At 35.0% G+C, this 15,575-nt stretch overlaps 1 protein-coding gene across 1 annotated transcript; it reads right to left on the bottom strand.

The window, feature by feature from the left end:
• Positions 1-3,578: 3,578 nt before the first annotated feature.
• On the bottom strand, positions 3,579-7,909 carry LOC110616626 (coatomer subunit epsilon-1). Its single transcript, XM_021759058.2, has 7 exons — positions 7,665-7,909; positions 7,459-7,548; positions 6,620-6,771; positions 5,736-5,871; positions 5,500-5,655; positions 5,010-5,089; positions 3,579-3,902 (listed from the first exon to the last, which is right to left on the bottom strand). The coding sequence occupies exons 1-7, from the start codon at positions 7,824-7,826 to the stop codon at positions 3,809-3,811; spliced, it is 870 nt and encodes a 289-aa protein (XP_021614750.1). The 5' UTR covers positions 7,827-7,909; the 3' UTR covers positions 3,579-3,808.
• Positions 7,910-15,575: the final 7,666 nt, after the last annotated feature.

The raw sequence follows: 15,575 nt of genomic DNA, 5'->3' as shown, positions 1-15,575 counted from the left end.
AATTATTTATTTTATTTGTGAAAAAAAATATTTGGGAAGCTATAGTTTTTTAATGTTTCAAATCTCTAAAATTCTCACTTTTACAATTCACCGAATTGGTAAGTCTAAGTTGTAAAGATTTTAAAGCCCCTTGTTTGAATAGCTTTTTAGGAAAATAAAGAAAATAAAGAATGAAATACTAGGAAGGAAAAAAAAAAAAAGTGAAAAGTACTTTTTTCTTCCTAATTTTTGGATGTGGGGAAGGAAAATAAAAGGGAAAATTGCTCTTTAAATAATAAAATAACTATTTCATCTTTTATTTGGTAATAAAAATAAATATTTATAAGGATAAAAAAATAATTTACATTCAATTTTCACCCACTTTTTATTTAAATCAGGGAGAAAATTTATTATTTTTTACTTTTATTTTCATTTCTTCCCGAATTTCCTTCAACCCAAACAAAATAAGAGGAAAATATTTATTTTCCATTTAAATTTTCCTTCCTCTTATTGTTTTCCTGGTCTAAATATATACTCTATTTACCTTATCTTATTTTACTTTAAAAAACATTTTTTTCAACCCGTCCAAAAACACTTAATAAACAAGTATTTATATATATATAAAATTATTATTTAACCTTTATAAGATATTAAAATTTTTAATTAATTTTTTAATTTTTAAAAAATATATTTAAATTTCCTTAAGATTTTAAGAAGCTAATATTGTTATTTTTTGATTAAGCGAATAATCAATAAAATTGAGACTGTTTCAGATTTTTTTTTCAAACTCTTAACTGGTAAAATTAATAGATAATTAATTAATAATTTTTTTAGAATATTATAATATTCTAATATATTTTTTAAAATTAACTCATAAATTTTTTTATGTATATATATTATATATATTTTCTTAGTCCTATAATTAATATATTTTAACATTAATTAAATTAGTCATCAAAATTAATAAATACAATGACAAGCACTACGAAATTATCTTAAATAAATTACTTATTAAAATTTTACATTTTCTATAGAATATATTAAATAATTATTAATTTTATTAGTATTATAATAGAATTAGAAGCTATATTAATTTTTTTTACTGCGTTTTTATTAAATTTACTTAATCTTTTTATTAAATTGATTTGATATTATAATAAAAATTTTAAATTTAATATGATAAAATCAAATTAAATTAAATAAGATTTTTTGTATTCCAAATATTGAATTTGAAAATGACAATTTGATATATCTTAATTGTCAACAAATAGAATTCATATTGTAAATTTAAGATAAATGTGAGTACTCAAAAAAAAAATATTTTTTATTAAATAGAATATGAATTTCAAATAAGAAAATGATCATTATTACTAAAATTTTTATTTTTAAATGTTCATATTGGCTTGAATTTAATTAAAATTTATATTTATATTTTTAATAATTTTCAATCAGTATGTTTTTAAATTAAAATCTAATCCTTCAAATTCATAAACCCAAACACGATATAAGCTTATTTAATTATTTTGCTCGTACAAAATTTAAAATTTATTACGTTACATAATTAATAGCTTAAAACTTATATATTTTATTATTCAAACTTTTATTAATAACCCAAAAAAAAAAATCCAAACCCACTACTGATGAGAAGAAACTCAACCCAGAGAATGAATTCAGCCCAAACGAAATTCACGACTCCTAGCAGCACTGACACATGCCAATTGCTACTGTCGGTGATCGAAAATCACAACAATCGGCACACGGGAATCTGAAGAACTACCAATCAACGATGAAGGCAAACACAGCTAGAAGTTGAAAGAAGATAAAATTGAACAAATCCAAAGATACCAAACCTCTTGAACATCCCATCCTACCACGTGTACCACCTAAAAAAAACAACCAAAGCTTTCAATTCACTGTCGGCCACTACCATCAAAGGTAGAATCTTGTCATGGCATTTTTAGTCCATAATAATTATGGAGCCATTTTAATAAGCTAATAATATTTTGGTGCTAAAAGTCACTGACTGCAAGCCTCTGATCAAATCATGACACAATAAAAGGAGAAATAAAATCTTACAGAAAATAAAGATAAAAAAACTCGAAAGCATTCAAACAAATAAAAAAAAAAAACTTCAAAAGCGATAAACAAGCTATTTACAAGAAAATACATTCCTTTTAGCCGTGCAATGGCTAATTGGCTTTTCAGTTAAATTTGTTCAGAGTAATTTCGATAAAAAAAGAAAAAAAGGAAGCTTGATTGATAAGAGCATTATGTGAATAATGAAAAATTAACAAATTTTCAAATAGATAGGTTTTGTCACCCAAAAACAGTGAAACCCATCAGCACTTCGCTCTTTCCCTCTCCTTTCTCCTTTAATTTAATTTTAGCATGATTTACTAACTTTTTTATGATTGCCGGCCACTAACACCAGACCGTAGTCGAACTCTTTAGAAAAATCAAATTTAAAACTTATTAAAATTTACTATGCAAGTTGATTCGTTAGCGCGCAATCTAGACCACAATCAAGCAGGAGCCCAAACTTATTAAAAAGGGACTCAGCTCACCTAACATAATGAATCAGTGGAAAAAAGAATCCAATTATACCAAGACTCTATCAACACAAGCGCCGATGAGAAATTAAATAGTCCAAATTTGTCAAAGAGGGACCAGCTCACCTGACGTAATGAGTCAGACAATATGATCCTATCAGCACGATAGCCGATGAGAAATTAAATAGCCCAAACTCGTCAAAGAGGGATCATATGATCCTATCAGCACGATAGCCGATGAGAAATTAAATAGCCCAAACTCGTCAAAGAGGGATCAGCTCACCTGACGTAACGAGTCAGTGAAAAAAAAAAATCCAACTACAGCATGACTCTATCTGCACGAGTGTCAGTAAAAAATTAAATAATCGTCTAACGATAAAAAAAAGATAATAGAATATGTCTATATGTACGGCTCTATATGACAATAGCAGGTAGCATTATAGCAGCATGACATTTATATGTCACTATAGAATAAGAAAAAAAGAAATAAAAAATAAAAGTGTAAACCATCCAAACTATATATGATAATAGCAGGTAGCATTGTAACAGCATGACATTTATATGTCACTATAGAATAAGAAAAAAAGAAATAAAAAATAAAAGTGTAAACCATCCAAGATAAACTCAATCGCACACTAAAACTCTGCCATCTTTTTTTATCTCAGATGATCACCTTTTGTCAAATTAATTTTCGACATAATAAAAATGTATATTGTGAAATCATGACTGTCAATATAACCCTAACTAGAATGGGTAAATTTGTGTCATATACTGTATAGGTGATAGTATATTAGAGTTTTATTAGTATTATTTAGCTTTATTACAACATTTAGTTGATTTTTTTAGCAGTTTAGAATTTACAATATTATAAAGAATTTAAATTTTAGAACATTTTTATTTGTTAATAAAAAAATATCAATTTAAATATTAAGTTAAATCAAATTTATTTATCACAATTTTGCTTTTAGTAACCTAAATTGAATTTCAAATCTTGAAGTTTTCCAATTAAATGGTCATTATTAAAATTTAATTTTAGTTAACCAATATCTATTTATAGGAGTTCATTTTTTTTCATTTAATTATTCAATTTCAAAATCACTATAACAAATGATACATATAGATGGTTCCTTATCAAAAAAGGGATTTGGAAAATTGGCATTGGTAATCGGCTTTGAGCTCCAAGTCAAGAGATACTTTCCGTGAGAATTGTGCACGCCTTCTAGGCTACTCGACCCAAAAGCACAGGACAGGCTATAACAAAGATGAAAATCAACTGCGCATCAAGCAAATGATTGCAATGCCCTTTCAAGATGCTCTTCTGCAGATGATGAACGTTTGACAAGCATGTGATCTGGATGTGAAAGTTTCAATTGACTGCAAAATAATCATTGAATATTTAGTAATATGATTATCCTAGGAATTTCAACACATACATTCAAAAAGTTATCGCCAGTCAGCAGCAAAGGTAAAAACCACTATATTAGAATCTTATGATTTTCGATTCCAATCTATTTCCCACATATCTATTTGAATCTACAAGTTGAATCTTAAATATACTTAAATCTTACAATTTTCGATTTAATTCCATATCCTAGCCAGTCGAATCTACAAGGAAATTCGCAATTGTACCTAAATTGCGACTAAGTTGAAAGAATCGAAAGTGAATAAGATAAATCAAAATATGAATCGACCAAGTAAAGGGATTTAGAATTATTTTCTAAAGGGTTGTTGCTTTAAGATTTCATTCATTTTTGTTATGACAAGTGCATATAAACCATCCTTCAACTAATTTTCTTCCTTCACCCATTCTTTTCCCCCTTTCTCTTCTTTTTCTTTTTTAAGTTCATTTACTTCTGTAATTATAGTTGTCAAGCACCTTTTATATTAATATATTTTGATCTTTTAATATAACCTAATAGTCTCTTTTATTATTTAGTTATTTGATCAAATTTAAATGAGAGTTTCAGCATATAATATAATGATAACCATTGTGTACAATTCAAGTGTTCCTAATTGACAATGTAAAACTATATAACATAACAAAAGTATATTATTCTATTATAGAACATATTTTTAATTAGATAAATGAAAATTCTATATTTATTAAAATATGCGCTTATAATATCTTTTACATTTATTTTTTAAAACACATTATTTTTAATTAATTTTTAAAATTTTTTTATCTAATCTTACAATTTAATTTGATTATCGAATTCCTGATTCACAAAATGAAGATTTTGATTCTCAATTTGAATATTGTTTGACAACTATGCTAATAACTTTTCTAGCTTCCACAAAAACACAAGCATATTTAATGACTGACTGGAGTTACCATCACTTTTTTAGTTTAAGTTTTTGCGCAAGCATTAGAGAAGGCTTATTTAGCTTACAAAAAAAAATCATCTTAAATATTCACAAAAAATTATTACAAAATAGATGAACTTTTTAGAAAAAACTAAAGTACATGAAAAGAAATTTTACCTGAGATAACGTGTCGAGGGTTTACCAAGGTGAAGACTGCATACTACTAGATTGGCTAAAGTCTCAGAATCCTTCGCATCCTGTATCAATTACAAATTAAAACCATAATCACTTATATGATCTAGAAAAATCTTAAGAGTCAACAGATGTCAACCTCATACTCCTTATGTTGAACCAAAGTTTTGGAGATAGATAGGGAAGGAATAAATTGCAGAGAATTCAAAACCAGTCCAAGAAAACCAATTTGAAGTATAGCTGTAACAAAGCTTATCCAGCAAAGAATAAATATCATCATTGTTCAAAGTAACCACGCAAGCATGCAACAAGTAGCATTATGTATATATTACTGCCCTATGCCAGTAAATTTCAGGAAAAGCTGTGCATTCTGTAGAAGTAGAAGTGGTGAGTAAAGAAACAAGACAAAGGATTACCAGTTATAACCTCAACAATGGAAGGGGAAAACGAGAGATAGTCATTAATTCTAACTTGCCTTGTTTAGTGCTTCAAGCAACAATGTCTCAGCTTCATCAAAGTTGCCCATGTGCATGCAACAAACTGCCTTCCCATTCAAGATCAAGCACGTCATTGGATACTTCTCAGAGAAATCTTGGAAGATGAGATATGCTTCCTGTATCTTTGAACCACCCTGATTCACAAAATAATATATGATTAGAATACTGTCAATGAATTATGGCATAGATAATAATAACAAATTAATCCACATACAACTGCCAGATTCAACCATGCATTTGCAAGTTGAGTTAATGTGTGGTCCTCGTCAATCTGCTGCATGTACCTCAGCTGTTTCTCTGCATAATCTGACCTGTGCATCTTAAGGAATATTTGGACATTCAATGCATGCCTGGATAAGAGCAAACAGGCATGTCTCAGTATTGAAAATCAAAATATAAAGGAAAAAAGAAAGTAAAAAAAAAAAAGCAATTTGCACAGAATTTTCTCTATATAATTCAATAAAGCACCACAGAAAAAACAGGTTCTTAATTTTCTAATCGTTTACCACATATAGCTACATCTTGATTTTTACAGTTTTGCAACAGAAGCCAAATATATTATCTTGACAAACACAATGAGACTATGACAAACCATGAGAGAGTGTCCCAAATGACCATTATTTACAAATTCCAAATTGTCTGCGATTTTAAGATTTAATCAAGCCTTGATGCATGGCCTTGCCCAATAATTGATAAAATACATATAATATTTATTGACAGCTCTTCTTCCAGATCACATCATGGACCATTCATCTTTTTAGAGAAGTTTATATATTCCTTCACACTTGGCTGGAACCCAAATATTTAGTTTGGGGATAAGAGCTTCCTAACTCCAATCCAACCCTCTTAGGTATGCTTTACATGAAGTCATGGACATCTAACTCTTTAAGTTATTCCTAAAATCTTTAATTTTCAATCAGATACATTGATCTTCGAGAATTAGCTAACAGACCGCATACACATGCCAGTCATTTAACCTACAAGATATAAACGTTTCAGCATTGGTGCTTATAAGAATAAACAATAACCATGATAAGCATTCCAAGAATGGAGATGGATATATGTTAAACTATAATATCTATGTCAAATTGAACTTACAATTCCATAGTTCCTCCAGCATTCGTGTGTTTTAGAGCCTCATTATAATCTTCTTCATGCATGAATATAGTTCCAGCAATCAGCCTCAGAATGGCATTGTTTCCAATGGCTGAATCAGCCAGCCACTCTTTCAAGCTTGAAATAGTGGATTCCTGGACAGTTCAAAAACAATCCATTGGACTTTACATCTTTCGATGTTCCAAAATAATAAAAAGTTTATGAGTGGAACTTGGAGTCTAAGTCTTTGTCTCTGTTCCATTGTCAATCAAAAAGCACAAATGTGAACAAGTAGATTTGCACAAGTGCCTGTGTGTGCATACACAAACAAAAGCAAACAAATACAAATATGTAGGTATACAACATTCGGCAGGGAAAATGGGATTTTTATTGGAATAACGGACTTCTGGACATGACAAATCCAACATTTGAAATGGAAATCCGGTGCAAACTTCTGCTCATAATAAAAGCATGTAAATAAAGCCCAAATCTCTAGTTGTACACACTAAAGAAATTCATATCACATACCAAACACCAAATACTGCATAACTAAGCAAGTACAAAGTCCAAACCTTTTTTTTTTTTTAAAAAGGGAAAATTTCAGAGATAGTAAAGCTTTGCTTTTGCTTCACTTTAAACTTGTAGCCTCCGCTTCAAATTTCAGGGATTAAACTAAAAGTCACCCGTCAACCACAGCAAAGAGCAATATTTTTTCCGATCAAGGAACCAAATCAACCTCAGATCTCACACTTGCAACCAACAAATAAGCAATAATCTTAATGAATCATCCAACTAATAAATCAAATTCTCCAAAAAAATTTATATTTAGATAGAGAGGACACCTTGTTTGCAGGGCTGGAGAGATACAAGGCCAACAATTTTACCGCCTGGAGCGGAGTGGCAGCCGAATTGTCGATTTCATTGATCACCAGCTGCAAAATTTTTCAAATTTTATTTAGTTGTTCATTTTAAAAGCCAAAAAAAAAAAAGTGAAAATAATGCATGAATGAATCAGTGGTAAAAACAGTATACAAATAAAGCGAAGGACCTGGTAGCTGCCAAGGGCAATATAAGAGCGGTATACGAGGCAGTCACGCTCAACGGCGTCGTCGGGGGAGAGATTGGGAAGGTCGCTGTTATTGATGGCAGCCTGATAAGCTCCTATGTAGAAATTGTTTCGGAGACTGAATAGGTGATCCGGTGCTGCCATTGCTTCCTTCCGACTGATTCTTGGTAGATCTGCAGATTCAGACTCCTCACTAAAACATAGAGAAATGTTAAGACGGTGTTTTGTACTTTGTTCTACTACTCATCGTTTAAAATGGACTCCTACTGGCCCAAAAAGGACGTTATGGCCCATTTTTATTTTTGGAAGAGATGAACTCTATTTAGCATAGTCAAATATTATAAAAAAAATAAAATTTGGTAATTTATCACTTAACTTCAGTCAAAACACTAAATTAATTTTAAAATCAAAATAAAATAAATTATAAATTAAATTTCATTAAAATTAATTTCAATTCAAATAAAAAATATGAAAACAATTAAATTGAATTAAATTGAAATAAATCAAATAATCAATTTAGTTATAAATTAAATGGATAAATCAAACTAAAATAACTGGTTTATAGATCATGATTCCAATTTGATTTTTTTTTCATTCACGCCCATTCAGGCCCGGTAATTCTCCATTTCCAATTTGAAACTTCACACTTAAATTCTTTAAACAAAATATTTTTTTTGACGAGCTAAACAAAACATTTTGGTGAATATCTACTTATATTTCTATATTAATTCATATCAATTCATTAACACAAATGAATTAAAATTAAAATTTATTTAATATTTAAACTAACAAAAATTATAACAATTAAATATAAATTAATTATATTATCGATAACTTATTTATAAAAGAATAAAAAATAATTATACTTATTACTATTGTATTTAAAATTTTTACCGATTAAAATTTAAATTGTGATAAAATAATACTCATTTTATTTTATTAATTTATAAAAATTTAAAATATAATAGAATATAATCATCAATATTGATGATCTGAGATCCAGAGAAATAGGATTTTTACAATGGGCTCTGTAAAACTTAGAAAAAGTTTAAATATAGAGAGGAGTATTTCTCCTTTTATATGTTTCCTTTTGTCTGCTAGTGACGTGCCAACAAAACGAGTATCATTAGACCACCTGTCCCTGTCACGCTGATACGGACGTACGAGGGAATCAGATCTCTGCCCCATGCATAACGGCCTCTGATTCTCTCTGTGCGCGTGTAGGCGGGTCTATGGGGCAGATGGATGAAACCTTCTTCGGGTTCCGGGCTGGGCCGGAGGATAGGAACAAAGCTGGGCCCAAATGGGATCGGCCCGAGGTGCAGTGAAGACGAGGTCGGCCTGGTGGAGAAAGCCAGATGAAGCCCAATTGTGAGGCTGAGCGGACTGGACCCAGTTCGCGTGAGTGGCTTGAGGATTTCTAAGTAATGGGCTATTTTCATGGGTCTGGCCCTAGACTGGGGTGAGGTGAGCCCAGAGGTCATCAATTGCCCCTTTACCTTCTCGGCAGTTATTGCCCCAACTGTCGAGGGGGTAAACCCCTAGAATCATTATGACCGCGCCTGTTTGTATTCGGCTTGCCCTTTCATCTTATCGTGACTTGTAGCTTTAAATCTTCTCTGTCTTTTTTTCTATTTTTAGCTTTCCTCTGCTCTTTGTGTACACTGTTATCTTCACTTTCCTGCTTTTATCTTCCCGGTATGTTTTCTTTCCTTTCTGGTGAATAGCCTTTAAGGATTCTAATGCCGCTAGCCTAGGGTATAAAGTCGCCCTGTTTCACATTAAAAGCTCGGCCTCTGGCTATATATTACTAACATTTCCTTCTCATCCTTGGGATCCTTAACGGAACAGTGAGATCTCTCTTTTCGATCTTCCTTCCTCTTGTTCAACCGATCTCCCGAAAGATGCGGGTTTAGTTTTCTTTGTTGTGTGGAAGGGGTATGGTTTGCCCTTCCCTTGCTCCAGCTCGGGCTTCCATGCCGAGCTCTCGAGGTTTCGAATCTTCAAGGCTGTACATCAGTGTCAAGTCAGTCTCAGCTGCTCTAATTGTTCGAACTCTCAGGTTCTCTCGGACTTTGAGATTAATCGAGGACTTCAGGTCGACAGGAACAAAGCCTGCCCCACCTCCTGATGATGCCTTTCCACATATGTTTCAGGATATTGAAAGTTTAACTTGTTCCATTGCTCTTCAGAATGCCTCACTGGTTTTCCTGGGTGTGCACGAGTGTATCGTGCATCACACTTGGGCGTAGGTTTGCAACATTCACTTGTTCCATTGCTCTTCAGAATGCCTACCTATGACGGAACAGTGAGTGATGCTTATGGGGATCGGCTTGTTCAGTTCCCCTATAATAACGAGACAGAGCTCAGCCGGCCTGCGAAGCTCATCTTCCGAACTACGAGAATTCTTCTGAAGTCGAAAGCTAAGGTAGTGGTGTAGGTGATAATGATGTAAACGTAGATGATGATGTATCCGGGCATGTAAATCCTTTAAGGGTAGCCCTTTATCCCGTAGTGTAGGTATCTGTGACATGCTGTAATGTGCTTTTCTTTTAATGAAATTTTTATTTTTCGTTCATACTCGAGCTGTTCTTTCCTTATCATGAGCGAAGAATTTAGATCGCGTGTTTCGTAGTTTTGCTGAGGGATCCGCTGTATCGTTTTTTTCCTTCTCGCCTCCTAGCCGATCCGAACTAGAGTTTATTTAGCCGACCGAGCTTTCGGTTTACTCTTTCCGAGCCGGACTAACCGCTTTTGGTTTACTCTTTCCGAGCTGGACTAACTGCTTTTGGTTTACTCTTTCCGAGCTGGACTAACTGCTTTTGGTTTACTCTTTCCGAGCTGAACTAGCCGTACTCGCGAGCTCTGTTTTTAAACCGTGAGCTGAGCTCTTGACCTTCTTAGGTGATGAGCCGGTCTGGTCTTTATCGTGCTTCCATCTACTTGCGTCTTTGAGCTTTTTATTTAGCTAATTTGTCCGAGCTGGACTAGTCGAACCCGCGAGCTTTGTTTTTAAACCGTGAGCTGAGCTCTTGACCTTCTTAGGTGATGAGCAGGTCTGGTCTTTATCACTGGGTGAGAGGTCCAAGTGGAGCCCGGTTTTAAGGTTTGGGCGAGTTGGGTTTGTTTTAGGCAGATAGCATGTGGGCTTTCGGGTGATGGGCTATTGCCATGGGCCCAATGTAATACCCGGCTAGACTCCGGTATCGGAATTCCTACCGTCCGGTGGAATCTCGGATGTTGGAAACCTCTAGAAGGGTAAAACCATGTTTTCATAAAATATTTTAATGTATTTTATGGTGTTAAGCAAGAAAGAAATTAAGTTTTGAATGAAAATAGCCTTGGAGGAAGACCCAGGTTCGGCCGCCGAACATGCTTGCACTTTGGGTGTGCTTTAGGCCCCCGAAGGCATAAGTGAGGGAAGTCCAGGTTCGGCCACTGAACCTTAAGTTCGGCCGCCGAACATGGCATGCATGCGGAGGCACGTTCGGCTCCCGAATGTGGCCTGGCCAGCCACCTATAAAGGGGTCCCTTAGCTGAAATGGGTGAGCTTTTCTCCCCATTGTCGGCCAAGGTGAGCTCTCCGCCATCCCTCGCCGTTTTTGAGTTCCTTCCTTCAGATCTTTCACGATTTTCACTAGTTTTCACTTTGTTTTGAAGATTTTTGAGCATATAGCAAGTTTTGGAGCTTGGAGGTTCAAGAAACTCGATCTCTCCCATCTCCGAGCTTGGGTCATTTTCCTCTCGATCTTCAAGAGATAAGAGTCGATCTTGAGCTCATTACATGTTTTAAACAAGTTTTAAGTTGATCTTTGGGGTAGAAATACATGTTTAGGTTTTGGTTGGTTTTATAGGTTATGTTAAGTTTTGAGCAATGTATGATGTTTGTGGTTGCTTGATGTGTTGTAGTTGGGGTTTAAGATAGTTTGAAGCCCCTAGGAGCTTGTTTGCTTGAGTATGCATGTTGTAGATCAGGTTTATGCATGTTTGAAAGGTTTGGGAGGCGTTTGTGCATGTTGGAGTTGAGTTTCTGCCACTTTGGAGAAACTCAGGTTCGGCCGCCGAATGGACTTTCGGCCGCCGAACCCGCTTGTGGAGGCAGCCTTCGGCTGCCGAAGCCGCCCCCGAAAGAGGACTTTCGTCTCTGAAGGGCAATTTCGGCCGCCGAAAGTGCCGCCGAACATGCATGAGTTTCGTCTCTATCTGGGAGTTTCGACCGCCGAAGGTGCCGCCGAACCTGCCTGACTTTCGGCTCTGGAGGGACTTTCGGCTGCCGAACCTGCCGCCGAAAGTGCCCTGTCCAGCCATTTCTTGCATGTTTTCTATGATTGTTTTGAGGTGTTTTAGGGGGCTTTTGGGGGATGTTTTAGGGTTATGTCTATGTATGTTTGGTCCCTCATCTGAGTCCACCTGTGTAGGTTCGGACCCGAGGAACCGAGGAGGTCAGCAGTGCTAGCTGCTTCAGAGTCCTTAGAGCATCAGCCAGAGGTGAGTAGAACGAAACTATGTTTTAAATTTAATAAAATGTTTAGCATGATCCATGCATCATAAATGCCATGTTTATGTAGGTTGTGTTGTATTAGTAATCACGAATATGATGCATTGCATTTTTACTGTTGATAAGGATGGATGTTGGATGACCCACTAGCTCTCAGCATGTAACCTATGAAGTCCAGGGCTGCCCATGCCACGCGTCCTGGCACCATGTTATGAAGTCCCGGGCTGCCCATGCCACGCGTTCGGGCAAATGCATGATTGTTTATGGAAATGAGAGTTATTGGTGACAAGTCCGTCCTTGATGTGAAATGTCTGTGTTATGATGCATTCCATGAAAGCATGAATAATTAAAATATTTTATGGTTCTGCTCACTGGGCTTTTTAGCTCACCCCGTTCCCTTAACCCCCAGGTTTGCAGGTGCATGATAGAGCAAGAGGTCGGATAGAGTAAAGTTTTGGTTTTGTAATAGCTAGTAGTGGACATGATGGATGTTGTAATGTAATGTTGAGTTATGTAATGTAATGACGGTATTGAGGTTTAGAAGTGTGCTTGACCCTAGCTGTGTAATCCCTTTATGAATGCATGATCTTTTATTGATGTTTATGTTTTACCAAACTTAATGCATGATTATAGTACCCCATTGGAGTATTGATGAGGACTCCATGGTGGGGTTAATGTTAATGTCTATGTTAATGCATGCACAGGTTGAGTTTGGTTCATGAATGAAAAGAAAAGTTTTAATTTTTATGGATGTTGTTGATCATGTATGGGATTAAACAGGTTCACAGGATGTATGTTAGGCTTGCTACGGGTCCCGGCGGCCTTAAGCCGATCTGGATCCTAGCGCCGGTAGCGGTCTAGTTTCCGGGCTGTTACAAATTAGTCTTAGAGGCCTAGGTTCAAAGGGAAAGAAAATCTTATAGCTGACCACCTCAGCCGGCTCCCATCTAGCTCTGTGCCTTGTCCAGTCAAGGAAGACTTCCCAGACGAACATCTGTTCGTCACTCATTCTGCCTAAGAGGATCGCAACATGCACCTTACACCCCAGGGGAGTACTCAGTTTCCTTTGTTCTTTTATGTTTCTTATACATTGAGGACAATGCATGATTTAGGTGTGGGGGTGCATATCTCTCTTCTTCTTCTTCTTCTTTTCTTCTTCAGTTCTGCGAAATTTTTTCATTTTTTCCTTCTAGATTTGCGATTTTTGCTTTAATTTATGCAGTTCATGCGATTTTTGCTTTCAGTTTTTCTTTTATTTTGTTTTCATTTATGCTTTCAATAACACACACAACCACAACCTTCTTCTTCTTTTTTATTTGCTCTACTCAAACTGATGAACTATGTTGGATGAGCTTTTCTTTCCATGACCCCATTGATGTGATGACTCTTTAAACTTATGTTGAATCAATTGCAGTGAGTTATATTCATGTTTGAGAATTGCCTTTTGAATTGAATCTTTGAGTTTGCCATGGTGAAAAATATATTGATGACACTCATTAGAGAGAATGAATTGAAATTGTTTGAATGAACTTAACATGACTCCATTGAGAGAAAGAAAATTCAGCAAAGGCAAAGACCTCATACGCACAAATTCAAAAACTGTTTCAATGGTCAAAAGACTATGAACAAAGCTAGTAGCCACTTGGACAGGTGACCAACTGAATAACTGGGGATGGATATCACCAATATGTACCTTCACGTCAAAAGGTTGGTGACTTTTTCAAGCAAGATCTAAGTGCAAAAGACTGAATAAAGTATTTCAAGGTAAGGGCAAGTCAATCCGAAAGCTAAAAAGAGTCTTATATGAACAAATAATATGTGCATGTATGATCTCTCTCTTGAGTAAAACAAATCCTAGCCATGGTAAGTAAAGGGAAACAAGGAAAGAAGGTGAGTAATCTTCATGCATATATTCTTCACTATAATGATTCAAAATAGGTTTCTAGAGTAAGAACTTAAGTGGAAATAAGGATCAAGTAGCAAAAAAGCTTATTTGACTCTGTTTATTTGCTTGAGGACAAGCAAAAGGTTAGGTGTGGGGATATTTGATAGAACATATTTTAGTTCATTTTATCTTGATATTATTGATGATTATTTACATGATTTCTGCTTAATTTAGTGCTTTTGATATTATTTTGCAGAAAATGGTGTGAAAGGACATTTTGGAGAAAATCCCCCAAAAACTGCCTTAATTGGAGCAAAAGAGTGCAAGCCTGCCAAGTTGAATTCAAGTGAAGCTAAATAAGGAAAGTGGCAAAGAAGGAAAGAACATTCAGCCAAAGCAATTTGAAATTCAAATTTCAAAACTCCAAGTAGCCTTTTCCTTATTCAAGAAGCCAAGCCTCAACTTGCCATATATGAAGAGTCAAATAAGGAAAGTATTTTGAAATTCAAATCTTCAAGATTCATATTCAAATTTTGAATTTTAAAATCCAGCTTATTAAGGAAGCCAAATCCAAAAAAGATCACAAGCTTGCCACCTCATGCCTTGCACATTCAAAATTCAAATTGCAAAGGAGGCTCCACCTTCCTACAGTTGAATTTTAATTTATTTATGCTTTCAATAAAACACACGCAACCACAACCTTCTTCCTCTTCTTTTTGTTTTGCTCTACTCAAACTGATGAACTATGTTAGATGAGTTTTTCTTGCCATGACCCCATTGATGTGATAACTCTTTAAACTTGTGTTGAATCAATTGCAGTGAGTCATGGTCGGACCTAGAGTGTCGGGCTCATAGATGTTATAGAAGGTCAAGCACAATAGGAAAGATCATGTCCACTAGGATAGGATGAGTAGTCCTGTCTTTTGATGATGATGTGAAATGCCATGATTATATGCATGAGCATTAAAGATATGTTATGTATGCTATATATGTGATGCAGGTTCATGTGTTCTCACATGAACCATATGATGCTAATGTTTATGTGATGTGTACTATTTTTCAGAAAACAGGATGAGGGGAACTCGTCGATCTGCACGATTGACTGGAGTACCACCTGAGGATGAGGGCATGAGTGCCCGTCCCCCTGCATTGCCAAGGACAATGTCTAGCAGGTCTACCAGGGAAAGAGCAGTAAGAGACCCTATGTAACAGCCCGCTTACCGGACCATCACCGGCACTAGGATCCAGATCGGCTTAAGGCCGCCGGGACCCGTAGTAAGCCTACTGTCAATTCTGTGTACCTGATAAATCCCATACATGATCATACTGAAGCTTAAAACTGTTACTTACTCTTTTTTTTCTTTGCTTGACTATCTTTTCTTTCTGTAACACTGAAACTTTTCTCATCAACTAAGCCTGGACTATGCATGCTCTGTCTGTATGCACTCGAAGAGTGATACCTGCTATGGTACCATCCAGTAACTACAGAGATAGAAATACTACCATGCAC

Source organism: Manihot esculenta, chromosome 6, assembly GCF_001659605.2.
Source record: "Manihot esculenta cultivar AM560-2 chromosome 6, M.esculenta_v8, whole genome shotgun sequence".
In the NCBI taxonomy this organism is placed as follows: Eukaryota; Viridiplantae; Streptophyta; class Magnoliopsida; order Malpighiales; family Euphorbiaceae; genus Manihot; species Manihot esculenta.
The sequence above is the reverse complement of the archived record's forward strand: the minus strand, read 5'-3'. Positions and strand labels throughout refer to the sequence as shown.